The 18,112-nt window shown below is 38.2% G+C and overlaps 1 protein-coding gene across 1 annotated transcript; it reads right to left on the reverse strand.

Moving 5' to 3' along the window:
• Positions 1-4,929: 4,929 nt before the first annotated feature.
• LOC309500925 (uncharacterized protein) lies at positions 4,930-7,691 on the reverse strand. Its single transcript, XM_082172742.1, has 4 exons — positions 7,397-7,691; positions 6,521-6,604; positions 6,238-6,398; positions 4,930-5,696 (listed from the first exon to the last, which is right to left on the reverse strand). Exons 2-4 carry the CDS (start codon positions 6,602-6,604, stop codon positions 5,390-5,392), a joined length of 552 nt encoding a protein of 183 aa, XP_082028868.1. The 5' UTR covers positions 7,397-7,691; the 3' UTR covers positions 4,930-5,389.
• Between the last annotated feature and the right edge of the window lie 10,421 nt (positions 7,692-18,112).

Consider the following 18,112-nt stretch of genomic DNA (forward strand, 5'->3'; position numbering starts at 1 on the left):
AGTATGCAGAATTTTGTTCCCCTTCTTCTAACCACCGTTGCCGAGACCTTATAAAAGCTCCTTCTGCCTTCTTTTTATATATATTATCCAGGCTCTCTTGTAAATTAAGAAGTTCTAATTTATCTTCCTCTGTTAAGACGTCTGGTGAAATTTGAGACATTACCGAAATGCCTGTGATAACTCTCTGTTCCTCCAATTTTCTACTTTTAGCTAAATTACTACCAAGCTTCCTAAAGTATTTTGCTGATTCATATTTAAATAACTCCCAATTAAGACTAAAAGAATTTTCCACCACAGCTTTGCTGAAAATTTTTTTAATCAACTGTGGGATTTTCTGTTTAGCCTCCTCCACTTTAAGAAGAGAATTATTTATTTTCCAGTAATTGGCTTTGTAAACATTATCTGAAAAAAAATTCAAAGAAATGAATACTGCTTTATGATCACTTAATGGACAGGGAAGAATGTTAACAGAGATATCCTGCTCTTTAATACTTTTTGATACTAACCAGAAGTCTATGCGAGAAAGTGTTGTCTTTGTTACTCCAGGTAAACGAAATATCATCTGGGAATTTAACTCTCCATATGTCAACTAAATCAAACCTGTCCATAAAAAGCTTAAAATATGCATTTCTATTATTATCACGTGCAGGTGGCCATCTGTCAATCTCAGAATTTAGAGAAACATTAAAGTCTCCTCCAAGTAAAATGTGAGTGTTTGGAAATTTTGTTAGCCAATACTTGAGTCTATTTTCTATATTATCAAATAATTGGATGTTTTCTAAATTAGAATTGTACCCGTAAATTTTGAAAGTGATTAAAACAATCTTGTTATAATCAACCACTTGACAGATAAAATGCCCTTTTGGATCAGTAACTGTGTGTAAAATGTCACCATTATACTTATGCTTCAATGTTAAAACTCCAGCTGATCTTTCTGAACAGTGAGAAAACCATAACTCGTTCCCCCACTGAGATCTCCAAAAATGTTCGTCATTTGAGTTTGAGTGAGATTCCTGACAAAATGAGAGATCTGTGTTCAGCTGTTTAACAAATAAAAATAACGCTTTACGTTTAGTTATATTTCTTAACCCCCTGGCGTTTAAAGACACTATAGACAATGAAATTTTACGAACAGAAAAGTCTTATGGTTTAAGTACAACGGAACAATTAGTTAGTTAGTTAGTTAGTTAGTTAGTTAGTTAGTTTTATTTAAAGTTTGACAAGGCAGGATATTGAAGGACAAAATAACCTTATCTAATTAAAATAAATTAAATAAATAAATAATAATAAATAAAACAACCAGGTAGAGTAAAAGCAGATACACAAAAAACTTGGAATACATCAGGCATCATGCAAAAAACAAACAAACTGTAAATTATTTATAAAACAGTTTAAGAGCACGTGGAATAAAAGAAAGTTCCTTAGTTTTAACAAACAATGTTATACTGAGCACCAGTTTCACATAAAAAAAAAAGAAAGAGTTAACGTTATATGGTGGATATTTAAGACCATATTTTTGCGTCCCATCAATAGAAAGAAGACCAACAAGTTTATTAAAAAAAAGTTTAAAAAAAGTATTTTACGTTGCTGGTCAGTAAGTGCGATCTTTCAGGGAACATATTAAGCTGCATACCAAACGATCCTCAAAAATTAAAACTAAGGATCAGGCTTCAGAACAAGGTAGTAAAAAAGAAAAAAACAAGAGCATTATTCCGGAGATTTCGGGCCAATGTCAGCACAGATCTTCAAGTGATTTCCTTACCATCGACAAAAGCCCGTGCTCCCACAAAATAAGCCGATTTACCTTCACTACGCGCCTTATTCACCAAAGGCCACAACTTCAGCCTAGCCTCCTTGACAGGTTGCGGGAGATCTTCAACAAAGCTTTTTTTTCTTCCTCTTTTAGGCGGCCATCAACATTTTTAACTCTCTGCTGGGCTTCTTTAAAGGTGGTATCAGTGATTTCAGGCCCAAAAATATTTTTATCACATTCATCTAATCTTTCCTAACGATCCGCTAGCTGCCTGCCCCATAAGCATGCCGTCAAAAAAACGCATCTCTGTAGGCAGCCTAGGCTCTGAGATCTGCACACAAAAACAAATGGTTTAGCCAAACACTCAAAACCAAAACAAATAGTGTTCCAACCAATCACCGACAGGGGGAGGGTGCTGTGAGGTCCCCCACCCTCCCCAGTGATTGGTTGGAACACTATTTGTTTTGGTTTTGAGTGTTTGGCTAAACCATTTGTTTTTGTGTGCAGATCTCAGAGCCTAGGCTGCCTACAGAGATGCGTTTTTTTGACGGCATGTTTATGGGGCGGGCAGCTAGCGGATCGTTAGGAAAGATTAGATGAATGTGATAAAAATATTTTTGGGCCTGAAATCACTGATACCACCTTTAACTTCACTGCATATAAAGTCCACTGTTTTCTACAGCCCTTCAATTTTCAGTGCGTTTCCATCAATTGTTTTGGAGTTTTCACTCACCAGAATTTTTATGGAGTCAGCCTGCTCCTTAATAAGCTGGGAAAGGGTAGTAATGACGACGTTGTCTTGGGATATGGGCTCGTGTTTTGCACTATAGAGAGCCTTCTTTGCCGCTGGGGAAGAGTCACAGGTAGCCCGGGAAAGTGATCCTCCGACATGGATACCTCAACTGTCGACATAGTGCTATCATAATCGTGACACGAGGCTATCAGAGCGTTATATGGCTGTGTATCAGGTATGAGGTTCTTCTTGTTCTTGTGCATTCTTTTCTTCTCAGGCGGTGACATTAGATCGTTCTCAAAGTCATAAGAAATAGTCCGATTATAGATGAATGCAGTTTTTCTTAAAAAACCACCAAATTAAAACTTTGTGCGGGAGCTCAGCAGTAACAGACTTACTCGGTCGCCATCTTGGCTTCCAAGTCTTTATTACTCCCTTTCGAAAAATGAGTTCAAATGACGTCAGAACAAAGGCATACAAGATGAGCCCAGTGTATTTAAAAGGGTTAATGCAAAACAAATAACTTCACTGCAACAGAGACATAATAGATTGTGCTCCACCATTACTGAAGAATGCTTCCCATTGCCCTTGTTCTCCTCTTCTTCTCCCCCCTGCTGCTGCCATGCGGAGGTGCATCTGTCAAACCTGCGCGTGTGTTTTCCAACAGAGCCACGGAAACTTCAGCAGACACACAGGTAGGCTTTAGTTTAGACAGTGTTGAAACTGTTTCAGTGAGTCTTCTGTAAACTTAGCGCCCTCTCCAAGGTGCTGAAACTGTCAGTGTGAATTCAATGTAATCTAATCTAAACGGATATTTTGTTTCTATACATGCAAAATATATTTTAGCCAATAGTTTCAGAGTTTTTGCTAAACGTTTATGCCATGTTTTTCAAGGCGGGGCAGACTTTTATCTGTATTTCCTATTAAACAGGACTATCTGAAGGCTACATCCCGCGACTCCTTATACTGCTCTCAAACACAAAGGATGCCGAACAGGACAATAACATGCCCTTCAGAGGAACTCTTCTCGATGGAGATGCAGGTCCCATGAAAAGACAGGAGGAGAATGAAGCTGAAGTCTTCACAGTGAAACAGACTAAACGCAAGGAAGGCTGCAGGTTTTTGTACTATAAAATGTGGACCGCTTGCTAAAATTAAAAGGTGTTTTTTTCAGGTTGCGCTTGTCCACTGCATGAGTGAGTGTTGTAACACAGTTTCATTTTTATTTTTTATTTGCTACAAATTCTGCTACGGATTCCTAAACTGTGTAAATCAATGTCAAACAAAGTGTGGCTGTTACAGCTCTCGGGGAGTATAACAATATTAAACACATTTAATTTTTGTGCTTGAATTGTGCTAATAAAATGTACTTCTTTAAATAATATAATCATTGGAAAGCAATATAGCCCATGTGGGTGATTAGTAATCCAATTGAAATGTATCTTTTGATGTGGTTTTTGTACAGAAATGGCCTATATTTAATCATGTCTGGAAACTTGAAAAATATGTGTTATTGGAGTCTATAAAAGTTAAACATTTAATGATCTCCACAAATCTCATACGCTAATTATGAAACTATACTACCAGTATACCATACTTATTCAAATGCATTCACGTACAAAAATAATAATTTCCCATTCAAAGGGTTTAAAACTGGTAGAAAATAAATAAATAAATAGGCTTAAAAAATTCCTTATCCTGTGGAACAACATTAATATCACAGCCTTCATCATCAGTTGAAATGGCTGGTTCAGTTTAGAATTTGCTGTTAGCCTCCTGAGCACCATAAATTCATGTTTGCTCAAAATTATTTGTATTTGTTCTCCAGTTTAGAGAAGTTAAGACTTTTTGCACACAAAATATAGCCATGATAGTCATAACGTGCCATACCAGACTAACGCTACATGTTTAATAGATCAAAATTATCTAGAGCTGACTTGCACAATTTGGTGAATGTCTAACGAGAGGACCTTTGGGACATCCTCTACCGCCACTGTATTTGAAATGGTCAACAAAAAGTGTTTTTAAGTAAAAAAAATATAAATATTTAATTGATAGGCAAAGTATAATCGTGCTATTATTTGCTGAGACCTATATCACGTGGCAAATGTTTACACTGCCCTGATATTTTGTGCAGTCTTTGTGGTTCCAGCCATTATATAAATTTTTTTTTGAAAACAGAATCTGGGGCCTCATTTAGCCTATAAAACGTGCGTACGCACAGATTTGAACTTAGAGTGTGTGTACGCTAAAATCCACACCAACGTTTATTTATAAACGTTAAAAAACATTCAGCTTCGCACAATTTCAAGAACATTTTATAGATTTCACATCTGGAAGAGAGGCATATAGGCCCTTTTTTTTTTTTACACGTTTTTTTCAGATTCATATCCCTGAATCACACATACGCACATTTGAGAAATGATCTTAAGATCAAATATATAGGACGGTTTCTGCGCAACATTTTATAAACGAGGCCCCATGATATTTAACATTCATAATCAAAAATACACCTGTTGTGACATTTACTTTCTTACCTCAGACTTGTTTGTCCTGTAAATCCACAACGATTCTATGTATGGTCATACATGATCACACCTGAAGCTCATTTCTAATTGGTTTTATACAGTAAGTCACCTCCCCGATTTCTCCTTTACAATATCACAGTTGTGATATATGATTGACAAAAGAAAGAGACAATCTTTTACATAAAAATAACAAGGATGCACATGAAGTAAATGTTTTTTTCTTTCATTTTCAGCATTTACTGTTCCTCATGAACACTAATAATATCAGGTTATTTTGACCAGATCCATATTCAGACAATTTAGAAATAGTCACATCACACAGACGTTTGCAGAAAAAAAAAAAAAAATTCTTGAAAGCACAAAGACTGTATTGTTCTAGCCTCTTCCATGTGGTAAACGTCCCAGACCTATGCGATCAATTGGGAGACCAAATCCTCCTGACTGGCCTCTTTTATTTGAACCCCTTATTCTGGCATGGTCAGTGGGATTTCTGTCAGATGTCGAAACATCCATGTTCGGTTTGGTCCTTGGTGGCTGCACTGGACTGCTTTCTCCAAGTTGAGCCTTGTCACTAGAGCCCGTGTCTCCTGGCCTGATAACTGTAAAAGTACTGCTCTCTCCAGACACTATCTGCTCTCCAGAATCTTTTTGTCCAGGCCATTTTTGAGGAGTTTTGCTTTGCCTAGAGGAAGGAAATGAAATTAGAGAAGTTGCATAATCCCAAATTATATATTAAAAACTTTGATATGATCGCATATTTTACATTCTTAATTAACTTCATTTTTCAGGTCACTCAATGCCAATATGCATTGTCCAGCTGTAATAACTGTTGTATTTGGTTGTACTGTAGCTCAGGAAACAAGAACATGTTTCCATTGTTTCCAAGGAACTACAGCCCTGTTTTACATTTGTAGATGAAATGTCCCCGGGTGATAATTAGATCACATTAAACTGATCCATTGTTTTATTCATAGACCAAAGCAGTTGTCTCTGCTGTCCAGTCTAGAATCCCCATAGTGATAACTCTATTCATGGAAGATGACTGAAGTTGCGAGGAAACACTTTCTCCACAACAGTAAGATCAGTCAGCGTGTGATCATAACTTGGACTGATTGACCGGAAGTTGATATTTTCTCCATGTTAATTTCAACACCTCCGTGTTCTGCATGTATTTGCATACTCACTCTTGCAGAGGAAAGCACGAAATCCCTTTTGCATAGTACCTCTTTTTATCTTTCTTTGTTTTCATGAAACTCCTGGAAAGGGGGTCAAGGGGTGTTCCGAAGCCCGGGATCTTCTTGTGAACTCCTTGAACTTTAGTTCCGTTCTCAAACTGACCTTGATCAGCAACATCAGTCTCTCTGGCCAAGAGTTTAGTTCGATTCTAAGGTCAAAACAAAAACCCAAAAGAATAAAATCATCACTCTGATTAATTCCTACCAGAGACACATTTGAAAGGTTCACCAGGACTGGCAGAAACCATCATTCCCAGCTGGTCTCTTTTACCTTCTGTTGAAGACTTAAGCCACTGCAGTAAGACAAGGTGACCGTGAACACACCAGACAGAATCAGCCACATCCAAATCTGCATCTGAAAGATGTACACAGAACTGTGACCAACATAACTGTGAGTAAACATAATAGGAGATCTTTGATTAGGATTTGACTTTGGATTCACTGGAATGGTTCTGCCCGACTGTGGCACATGTTCACCACTGATGTCCCTTTAGAAAAGGTCAAAGAGATGGAAATAATGTAGCTATTTCTGACCACGGGGGCGCCGTGTCCCCAAGGAGAGTCCCCTTGTGAGGACCAACTCTCATAGCAGGCAAGTAATCCCAGTCATCAATGCATTATTCACTGATCCTGGAAAAGGACAATGTGCTAATCACCTAAACTAAGTGCCCGACCCAAAAAAGTTGAATCGGAACAGTCTGTTAATTCAAAATAAATAAATAAAATGAGTTACAAAGTCTGTGATTAAGAATGAAAATATTGGGCAAAGAAGTGATTACAATTCATTGAACTGCAAAAATTTGCTGTATGCAAAACAGAAAGAAGCAAAAGAGTATTTGTGTTATAACTAGACAGATATTTAAAACATCCTAAAACTATAATATATAATCATGTATCAATTATTATGCATGGCAAAAAGACTTAAGACACTAAACTATACAGAAGATCAGCTATTCGTGTAAATGGATACCAAGCTTCAGACAAGACGACAAAAAAACATTAAGATAAAGAAACAATTCCAAAGTTAAAAGTTAAATCTAGTAAAATGCACCAAATAGGCGAGATCATATAAATCATGATGTGATGATGCCCGTTTCCTCATCCTAAACCGATCCATCACAAATACATCCCTTCCACATTTCCTCACCTTTCTCAACAGCAGGATTCACTGAGAAGATGAAGTTTCAATATTGAGTCTTCTTTCCCCTCTTGCTTCGATCCCTTTAATAACTATTTTATAGATTCCCCTGGATGCCTGTCTCTCCAATCAGCATCCTCCATTTCCATGACATCATCATCACCCTTTACCAGAGTCCCATGTGTTATCAAATATCTATAAAGGTGCTTGATAGAAATGTGTCAGTAACTCTAGCTGTCTTTTCACTCTTTTGCACATAACCGAGCCTTCAACCGCACGTCTGTCACCTTGTTCTTATAAACTAGGTGTTGAGCTGTTGGTTGTCAAGCTTCAGACTGTTAGTTAAGAGGGCGGCTGGGGCCCATTTCTTTTATTAGACTCAGTGACCAATGCCAGGGCCCATCTGACTAAGGCTGACCTTTTAATGCCCCCTTGTGTATTTATGTGTGTATGAGGGGAGGGGGAGGTTCAATAAAATCACACTTATGACATTTGCACTCTGATGCCCTTTAGTGCAGCAGAATTACATTGCACTGAGTATGTGTTGTAAAAACTAGGGGAGTCTAAAGACAGTTGTGGCAGGCTCAGACTGTATGCATTTAAATGGATCAGCATTGACCTGCCAACACAGAAATAAGACCATGAATTTATATTTTTAGCTCGGATATGTATATCTCACAAATAACATGGATATTGCATTGCAAGAAGCGTCAGAGTTACTTTAGAAAAAAAGGTGTAGAGGCGTTAAACATCCCAGGACAACTTCCCTTCACCAGCAGAGGGAGTCCTATACAACAATAGTCATGTCCATGTTCTAAAACCGCTTCATTACATGGCTGGTTTCAGAGCAAAGAAACTATGTGAAGGCATAATGGATCTTATTTGTTTACAGTTTTTTTCAACTGCATACACACAAAATCCTTACTTGTCACACAATTTCTGAAACCTGACAATCAAACACCAGAACCACACACCAAATCTGCAAAACCATACACCAATTCTCGGCCTTCGGCTCAGTTTTCAATTTCATAAAACACTTTTTGCAAACCACAACACACAATTCTCTATGTAACACGCAAAAATCTAACAGGAAGTATCTTGATTTCCTTTTTCAAACACAACCTATCAAAATGCCACACTAACTCCTCACATGTGCAAACACTCATTGCTTTACTTAACACAAACCAATCATGGCTTTAGAATAGGCCTATAAATAGGCCAAAGGTCAAGTTATAGGTTTTTCTGACTGTGCAATACTGTATTCTCAACCATAAGTTCTTACAGTAAAAAAAAGAAATAGTTTGGTTTCAATCTTGCTTTCGTGTTTACCGTGAATTTTTCAACATCTCTCTGCCAATTACTTTTTGAAATTATAGCAGTTGAAAAAAAAGGTAATAAATGCTTAATATAGTAAATATACCTGGAGGTACCAGTAATCATGATAAGACAAGGTTGTGATTATAATAATTATAATAATTATAAATAAATAATATTGTAAAAAAAATAATAAAAAAATAAAATGAGGCAATATATCTGTAATTCTTTAAAAGGTGGACTGAAAAATGTGTAACTTTAGTCAATCTCAGCTCTCTGTTAGTGATTCCCAGAAAGACTTTTAGAGAACGGAAGAGAATAGACACACTTGACAGTAGACAGTGGAATGTATTTTTAGAATATTGTAAAGATTAGTGGAGCCAAACACATCCGAAGCTGTTTCATTGTATCTTTGGAAATTACAGTCTATTACAGTTTTTTTTCAATCGCTAACAAGCGCTTGCCCATACTTCAGATACTTTTTCTAAACTCTTAACACAGACTCACACCTACAAAACACAATTGGCCAAATGGATAATTTTCTTCTCAAAAACACATTTTGTTAAATATATACTAACTCTTCATTTCAAAATAGAACACATCTTTCTCTGCACACATTAACTTTACCAAAACACTGGAAATCTGACTCAAAATGAAATTATTCTGTCAAAGAATAACACTTGTTTTCACTTCACAAGGTACATGCAGTCAATCAAAGTACACCAGGTTTCAAAATACTGGCTATTGTTGACATTACAAAAACTGCACAGACTTTTATGTTTCAGTTTTACAGGTATTTGCATGCAAAACATGCAATCCACCGTTTTTACACAACATTTCTTTGTTGGGAACTGTATGTCCACATGTACAGTAATGTTCACATTCAAAAGCATTCTAGTAAAAAGCAAATCAGTTTTGTTTTCCTTTACTGTTTACTACAGGAGGTACAGTAGAAACACGGTATGATAGAACAGAAAAAGTTTTACAGTATTGCTTACAGTGAACAAAATATCCATGCAACACACAAGAGCATTCTGAAAAAAAAAAAAAAAACAGCAAAAAGCCCAGATAAAAAGGGGTGGGGGGGTTGGGAGACTAAATTGTCAAATATTCTCATGGTCCTCCACAATTCTAGTTTGAATTTCATGTAGATTTATTGCATTATTTGCAACAACCATTTCTACAATGGCAAGCTCTTGATCATTATTGAGGAGCTTTCCTCTTCCCCCAGAGGGTGGAAGACGTTGCATTCTTTAGAGGGACAAAAAATTCAACATATGCATTACTGTATGACCTTATTGACATGTCAAGTGAGAATAGAAACAATCCATGTAAAATGCAATACTTACCTGTTGGTTTGTTGAAAGATGTGTATAATGGAGGCGACCGTTGACCGCCTCAAATTGGGCTGCACTCTTTCACCAGCCTCACTTAGTGAAAGACCATGGTTGAATACATGGTCAATGATAGTGGCACGAATTTCATCACTGACTACTGTTCTTGCAGCCCTTGGAATGCCACCACCACACATTCTTACACCTCTACCTTGCCCTCTCCTTGGGCCTGCTCTTCTCCCTGGCCCTGCTCCTCTCACTTCCAAAAACATCACTCCTCAAAGTCCTCCTTTTACTGTATAAGTGTCAATGTAATAGAAGTGTAAATTATTCAATTATTTGTTTATTATCAGCTGAAATATATTGTTTTTGAACTGATATAATTGCAGAAGCAGAGGTTTTTATACTGTATCTAAGGTTTGGAATATTGTTTTTGCTATTGTGGGATGTTGTGTGTTAACATTTGTAAATATTACAAAAACAATCCATAATTTTGTTGGGAGGTATAGCTTGTCTGTTAAGAAAATGTAAGCACTGTGGAAATGTGTTCACTGACTGCATATTGTGTGAAAACGACATGAAATGTATGAATGGTATGGCCACAAAAGACCGATGCTGTGCTAATTGTGTTTAGAGTTTTGAAAATGTGACAACTGGTTGGACAAACACTTGTTAGCGACTGAAAAAAACTGTAAACATCTGTCAAAAAATCTGTTTTACTGTACACACTGGTTTGGATTAAGCTTTGATTTCTAAATAAATAGTAATTCCACACCAGACTAACCATCTGCCTATTTTGTCTTGAATGAGCTGTAGTCTTGTGATCCATACATGGAATATTTTTGGCAAGGGAGGAAGTTTTATACTTGCCAGTTTGTATATACTTGCCAAATCCTCTAGTTCTGTTGTGGGTGCACTGGGCAAAGAGCACGAAGCATACAGTTTGTCATTATATTCACTGGGCAGTGTAATTGTCACACTGAAGTTTGGAGAAACACCCATGGGGTTGAATTTAATCATATTTCCACAGGATTAAAAACACAACTTTAATGTAACTGCTCCATTTTTATGTCTTTTTCACCACAAAAATTGCGTTTGTCAGCGAATTTGTCCCTAGACTGTAGCTTTACGCAGGAAAATGTTGAGCCAACAAAGCTCCAAAACTATAATATACTCTCTCTTTAAGGTAAAGCAAATGCTCTGTCTTCAACTGAATGGAGAAAGTAAAATTATAATTTTATCCAAAAATTCAGTAAACAAGACATTAAAGCTAACAGGGATTGTAAACAAAAATAGTTCCAAACAAATCCAAAGCAGAAAGTGTCTCTGAGCAACACACAGTAGTGTGGTTTTGTTACTGAATTACTCAGTTTTTTTTAACCTTTTGGTTGGTTGAGTGATTCAATAACTCACTGCTGTAATGAAGTTTACAGTAAAAATTACCGTGAAAACTTCATACAAACAGTGAAATGTCCCAGTACTGTTGAAGCTACATTTCAGAACTCTTGTATAATAGCTATCCAATATACTATGCATTATCTGCAATAAAAAATACATTTGTCTACCAACAGTTTCGGTTCCCATAACCATGTTTTCATTAGTCACATTATCTTGCTCCATCTGTCTAACCACAGCCGCAGCGGCTTTGTTGAGGTTTTCCTTCTGCAGTTATTCTGGGACACTGTCTCTCCTTTAGGTTGTACTGCCACTTGCAATGCTGCTCTTATACTAAGCTCATGTCATGTCTACTGTCTCCATGATAAATGTTCCTGCGAACTGGGAATATTGCATAATTCTGCATGTAGGTGCCCCCGCAGCTTATTTATTCTCCCTCATTGTTTATTTATTCTAGTACTTCCCACTTACAAACATATGCCTCAATATTATAGGGGTTATACTAAGCTGAAATAGATTTCTGTGGGTGGTTTGATGAAATAGGCATGAAATGTGGAGTGACAAAGTCATTTGTCTAAACATGTCCTTACCAGTGAGTTAATGTGGGTGTAAAAGCAATGAAATTTCAATGAGACATTCATTTTTGTAATGAGTGAATCACTTATACAGAAAACATATAAACAATAAAATGTGAAAATGCAAGAAAGACTGAATAATTGTAACGTAAACGACTCTGGGTCAATGCGAATTGGCTCAAGAATATAGGGAATTTGAGAAATATTACTAATCATAACTCATGGTCATAATTCATAAATCGCATATACATTACTTTATCAATTTTCGGAAATACCTCGTTCTGTAACTGGCCTCGTCATCAGTCATTCGTCCAGCGAATAAATGTAAGATTATCAGTTAAGAAGGAGTTTTCCTGTTTACAAACTCCAAGAAAGTTTATCTTCTGGCCACGAACATAAAACTTCCTGAGTTTATGAATTAAAACTACTCAAGGTAGTCAATATCGAGCTTGTAGCTTAGATCTTTTGATTTCATTGACTCATAAGGTGGGTTTTTCAAACACAGAGACAATTAAAAGTATAAATTGATTTTTAATAAATGTAAACTAGAGATTATATGAGCTACAATATAAACGTACGTAAAAATGCAAACAGTAAAACAGACAACATTTAACCAAACAAAACATAAAACATTGCGTGATCAGAATGAAATGAAATGAAAGAAAGAAAGATATAGAGAGAAGGGAAAAGCTAGTAATTATTACATACAGAAACCTAAGTTCACGAGACACCTGGAACAGCTTTTATAGGAATCAATATAGCCTACTTGCAAGATTCTGTGCTCTTTCGGGTGAGGCTGAGGCTGAGGCTGAGGCAGGAAGCGAGGATGGTGTCCTGTTTCTGCTGTGTCTTCCGGTGTCGCGGGAAGCTTAAAAAGGCTCACTGAATGTAACGTTACCGAGAAAGTTCAGATTCATCTCCCGGGCAGGGAGAGGTTGCAAATCTTGGTTGCAAAGGACGCAGCTACGACTCGAACATGTGTTCGTTCGATAGAGAAGGCCAGGGCCTCCTTCAGATGTTCCTTGGAGAAGCGCTGCGCCGGGGAGAAGAGGAGGAAGGGTGAGAGATCAGGGATGAGAGTTGAGAGAGTTGAGAGAGAGAGAGTTTAAACTGAAGGTTCGGACTTTTAAGGGAATCCCATGTACGCCTCCTTTTGCGTGGAGGACGAATCGGATCCTCGGATCTGAAGCGGGACGAGGTTTCTTTGTTTGTGAAGAAACGCCCACTTTGACTGTCATGTATGAGAGATCGAAAACAACATTCATATTTAGAAATATGGTATTTCCTGGAATAAATGCATATTATTGTACTTTGCAGTCAAGATTCGACTCCGACATGTTTTTCCCATTACATTGACACCTCGAATGACGTTTTTGCATGAAAGAAATACAGGGTTACATAATTTCCTCATAATCACTAGCATAGTGATTTTGATTATCATAATAACGTTGCATAGATACCTCAGACATTATCTGGCTAATTATACACACATAAAAATACATATCACAAACATTGCTATTGGATCATATGTGTGGAAATGTCTGGAATGTTGGCTTGCAGAAGAACTGGAGGAGCTGCAGCTTTGGAGTCATAAAGTTTATGACCAGGTCGAGGTCGGGTTACAAGACACTATTGAGGAACCTTCTTTCAGTGAACCTTTAGAATTCAAAATTATACTCTAGCAAACCACACCTCTATTATAAGGCAAACTAACCACACATGCATAATGGAATTGTACATATATTTAAAATAAATATTGCTTATCCTGAGTTACACACAAAGGTTGGTCTCTTGGTGTGTGTGTGTGTGTGGGTGTGTGTGTGTGCGTGCGTTGGAATGTCATGAGGCTGTAAAGTCACAGGGAGTCCATGCTGAAATGGGGGGTTTTAGAGGGGATTCTCCAAAACAGGGTTCCCTATGTGACTCAAATGTCCCTCTGGGGAGCCACAAAGATGCAATTTTGACCGTTCAAGCAGACTTAGAGGCGCCATGAACAAACTCGTTGTCTAAGGAGACAACGAAGGATGTGTTTGGAGATCAGGATTTACTAATTTGAACAGCATGTGACCGCATGTCATAGTCATTGTCGTTACATAATCATTCAAAAAGACAAATTAATATACAATGACAGGAGTTCCAGTTTAGTCAGCACTGCTGCCCGAACCGAAAAGTCCCCTTCCAATGCCTTTATTAAAAATCTTATTGTGGTATTTATAGTTTTGAAACATCTTGAAGAGATTCTTAAATTTTTACCCCCATCTGCGGAAAAACCCTAACTTAATGCCTCATTTAGCAAGGAAATGCAAGGAAAAAGGTGGAGCTGGAGGGAAGGAAGAGCACAGTGGAGCCACGGGGGTGGATGGACCGGAGGGATGAGGGAGTCTGGCAGGCTTGACGGATGATGGGTCATGGTTGAGCCAATGTGGAGCCGATGGGTCATCAGGGTGAGGTGGAGTCCGGGGCTCGGAGGCTTGAGGTGGAGCCGCGGGATCGACACACCTAGGCAGAGCTGGGAAACTGGAAGCCCAAGGCTGATCTGAGCTGCAAGGTGTAGCCAACAAAGGAGGAGTTGAAGGAGCAGAAGCTAAAGCTCTGGGACGATAGTGTCCTCAGGGGTAAGCTCCATTAAGTAAGGGATGGCCGGCTCACGCACCTGGTCAGACTTGGCTCTTCAAGGCACTGGGTTTGTGGTGGGCTCTGGCTCTACATTCTTGCTGGGCTTCGGCTCTGTTGTCGTGGTGGGCTCTGGCTCTCCGCATTTCGTGGAGAACACAACCCTAGGTATTTATTTGAAACAGTGGCTAAATTAGCGAAAAATATAGCTTCAACATCGGACGTTTCCAAACAGCACAGCAGTAATGACAAAACTTCTTTACTTACAAGATTGATCATATTAGAGAGAAAATTATAACTATGCAACCGTCTACTACAGTATCGCATCAGACAGTGCATTGTAGTCTCCCGGAGGACAATTTTTATTCATTCATTGCTACAGGAGAGGAAGAATTGTCGGTAACACTTTACTTGAAGGGTATAAGACTGACATGACACCTTCATAATCATCACATGAAAATGAAGGAGGTTTTATGCATGTTAATGACAACTGTCATTTAGTGTCATTCGCTCAATTATGTCATTTTTAATGCAAATATGACATTGTTTGAGATGTCTGTTATGACAACTTATGACAACAACAATTCATCATAACCTGTCATAAATATATGTCATAAACATGACATAGCAGATTAATCATCAAACTTAAGAAACTACTTAGCTTTATGGGTTAACATTACATTATATTTCTGACCACTTTTTAATCCAACAGTGGTACAAATTGAATTTGTCATTAAAATGTCATTAAGTGTTAATACTGTCATATTATTTTTTATAAAACAGTTAGTTCCAATCCTTGATTCTGATTGGTCAATAGCTGTGCTTTATTCACTATAAAACACGGCTATGACCGCTTCACCCAATGGTTCTATGTATCACTACAACACCCCTAGCAACCACTCTTAGCAACTTAAACACATGTGTGATCTCATTGATATTGTTCATTGAAGCTATAGTGGAGTATTGTGAGAGATCGAGAAAGCGAGTGTAAAGTTACCTGCATTCACAGTAGACATTGCATTTTCCTTCATGTCAGTCCTATATTCATAATAAAATAATCCGTTTGAATGTCCGCTGCGATATCTTGTCCTTTTAACAGTTAACCGTTAAGGGGTTTTCTAGTCATCTGCAGAGCCTGTCTACGGAGAGCCTGGGCACTCCCTATTACAGTTTTTCTGAATTGCTAAAACACTAAATCCCATTGTAAAAACTAAACTGGCAACTGCCAAAACTCTTTTATCAAATCAATCACACTGTTGTCAAAATCTTAAACACTATTCATCTGTTTAGGACACAATTTGCGAATCTGAATCGGCCATTTACCAAAACTCTAAACACATTCTCAAACACAGAACACAACTTTGCAGTGTCATACACTTGTACCCAGAATGGTGCACACAGGCTACAGAAGTTAAACACAACTAACACACTGTTCTCATCCTTTACACACTACCACTCAAAATTGAAAACACATGTGTCCAATCAGTGCACACAATTAGAAAACAGTATTTAAGCCTAGTCAGATGCAAATGGCATGAGTTGATCCAACAATGGAGCAGAACAGAGGAAGAGGAAGAGGAAGAGGAAGAGGAAGAGGAAGAGGAAGAGGAGTCTGTGTCAGAGGTGGTGGGCGAGGACAAAGACCAAGCAGATCAATAATTTCAAATGACATTCGAGCAACTGTCATAGATCATGTTCTGGTGCATGGCATGACTATGAGTGAGGCAGGGCAACGTGTGCAACCAAACCTAAGCAGGTTCTCAGTGGCTTCTATAATCCGGACCTTCAGAGAAGAAAACAGGTAAAGTATACTTGTCTCAGAAAGGGGACAATGAGACATAACTTTTCCATGGTACTGTGTTTTTACTGTAAAACATTTACTGAATAAAATGTGTGTGTATGTGTATACTTCTAACTAAATGGGGTTCTTTTTACAGAATTGAAAGACGGCCTCATGAGGGTGGAAGGACACGCATGTTCTCACAACACCAGGAGACACTTATTGTGGATATGGTCCGTCAGAACAATGCAATTCGACTGCATGAAATACAGCTGCGGATTGTAGAAGACAACGTACATTTTGAGGGAATAAATAGTGTGAGTCTGTCAACAATTGATCGTGTCCTGCAACGCAACAAGATAAGGATGAAACAAGTTTATCGGGTACCATTTGAGCGAAACAGTGAGCGAGTGAAAGAGCTACGATGTCAATATGTGCAAGTAAGTAAACTCAGTACTAGAAAGTACTGTGTAGTTTGGGAAGCAGCACATCTTACTGTGTCATTTATGGAACTAAATGTAGTTTTCACTGTGTACAGAGAATCTTTGAGCTTGACTCAATGGCTATGCCTCATGAATACATCTTCATGGATGAAGCTGGATTCAATCTAGCCAAAAGGAGAAGAAGAGGTCGCAACGTGATAGGTCAACGTGCCATTATTGAACTGCCTGGCCAGCGTGGTGGAAATGTAACCATCTGTGCTGCCATCAGCAGCTATGGGGTTCTCAACAGTCATGTTACTGTTGGGTCATACAACACCGAACTGCTACTAACATTCCTGGATGGTCTACGGGGTGCTCTACTCGAGCAGAGGGAGCGCGAGCAGGTGGAGCGTCCAATGTATGTTGTCATTTGGGACAATGTGAGCTTTCACCGTGGTCCGAGAATACGCGACTGGTTTCAAAATGAGCAGCATTTTATTAATGTCTTTCTTCCACCATACTCTCCCTTCTTAAACCCTATCGAGGAGTTTTTCTCAGCATGGAGATGGAAAGTGTATGACCATAACCCTTACACACAGGAGAACCTAATTCAAGCAATGACTGGAGCATGTGGCGACATCAGCGTGGAATCTTGCCAGGGCTGGATTCGGCATGCTAAAGGATTCTTTCCCCGTTGCCTTGCAAGGGAGAACATAGCATGTGACGTGGATGAAGTCCTGTGGCCTCACCCAGCAGAGAGGCGTGATCCTGAGGCAGAATAAATGCTGTTAACATGTCTTATTTTTTTTTTCTTTACATAACTTTTGTTTCTCTTTTTTTGCTGCAGTTTTTTTAAAAGCTTTATTTTATTTCTTTTTGTTTAAATCTGAGTACAAGAATAAAATTATTCCCGCTATCCCACAGTGTTTTGCATTTATTTATGTAGTGTGTAATGGTTGCTAAGTTGTGTTTGCACATTAGCTGGTTTTGTGTGGTTTTTGATGGTAGTGAGTGATATTGATTAAAGTTAAAATGGTTTTGGGTCAAATGTTTGGTTTTGCAAGAGGAGTCAGAGGTTTTGTGAATGTAGCTTGAAAATTGGGTTTTGTGTTCACAGTTTAGAGAAAAGGAGAGCAGGTTTCAAGAAATGTGTCTTAGCAATTCAGAAAAACTGTAAGTCCTATTGTACCGAATTTTGGTTGTAGTTCCACCAGAGTTCCACTGGGGGCGATCGCCCATGAGTGCAAAATGAATGGGAGTCTATGGGGCTAGACGGCTAAATTTGTCTCTTT

Source organism: Leuciscus leuciscus (assembly GCF_965113295.1).
Source record: "Leuciscus leuciscus genome assembly, chromosome: 6".
In the NCBI taxonomy this organism is placed as follows: Eukaryota; Metazoa; Chordata; class Actinopteri; order Cypriniformes; family Leuciscidae; genus Leuciscus; species Leuciscus leuciscus.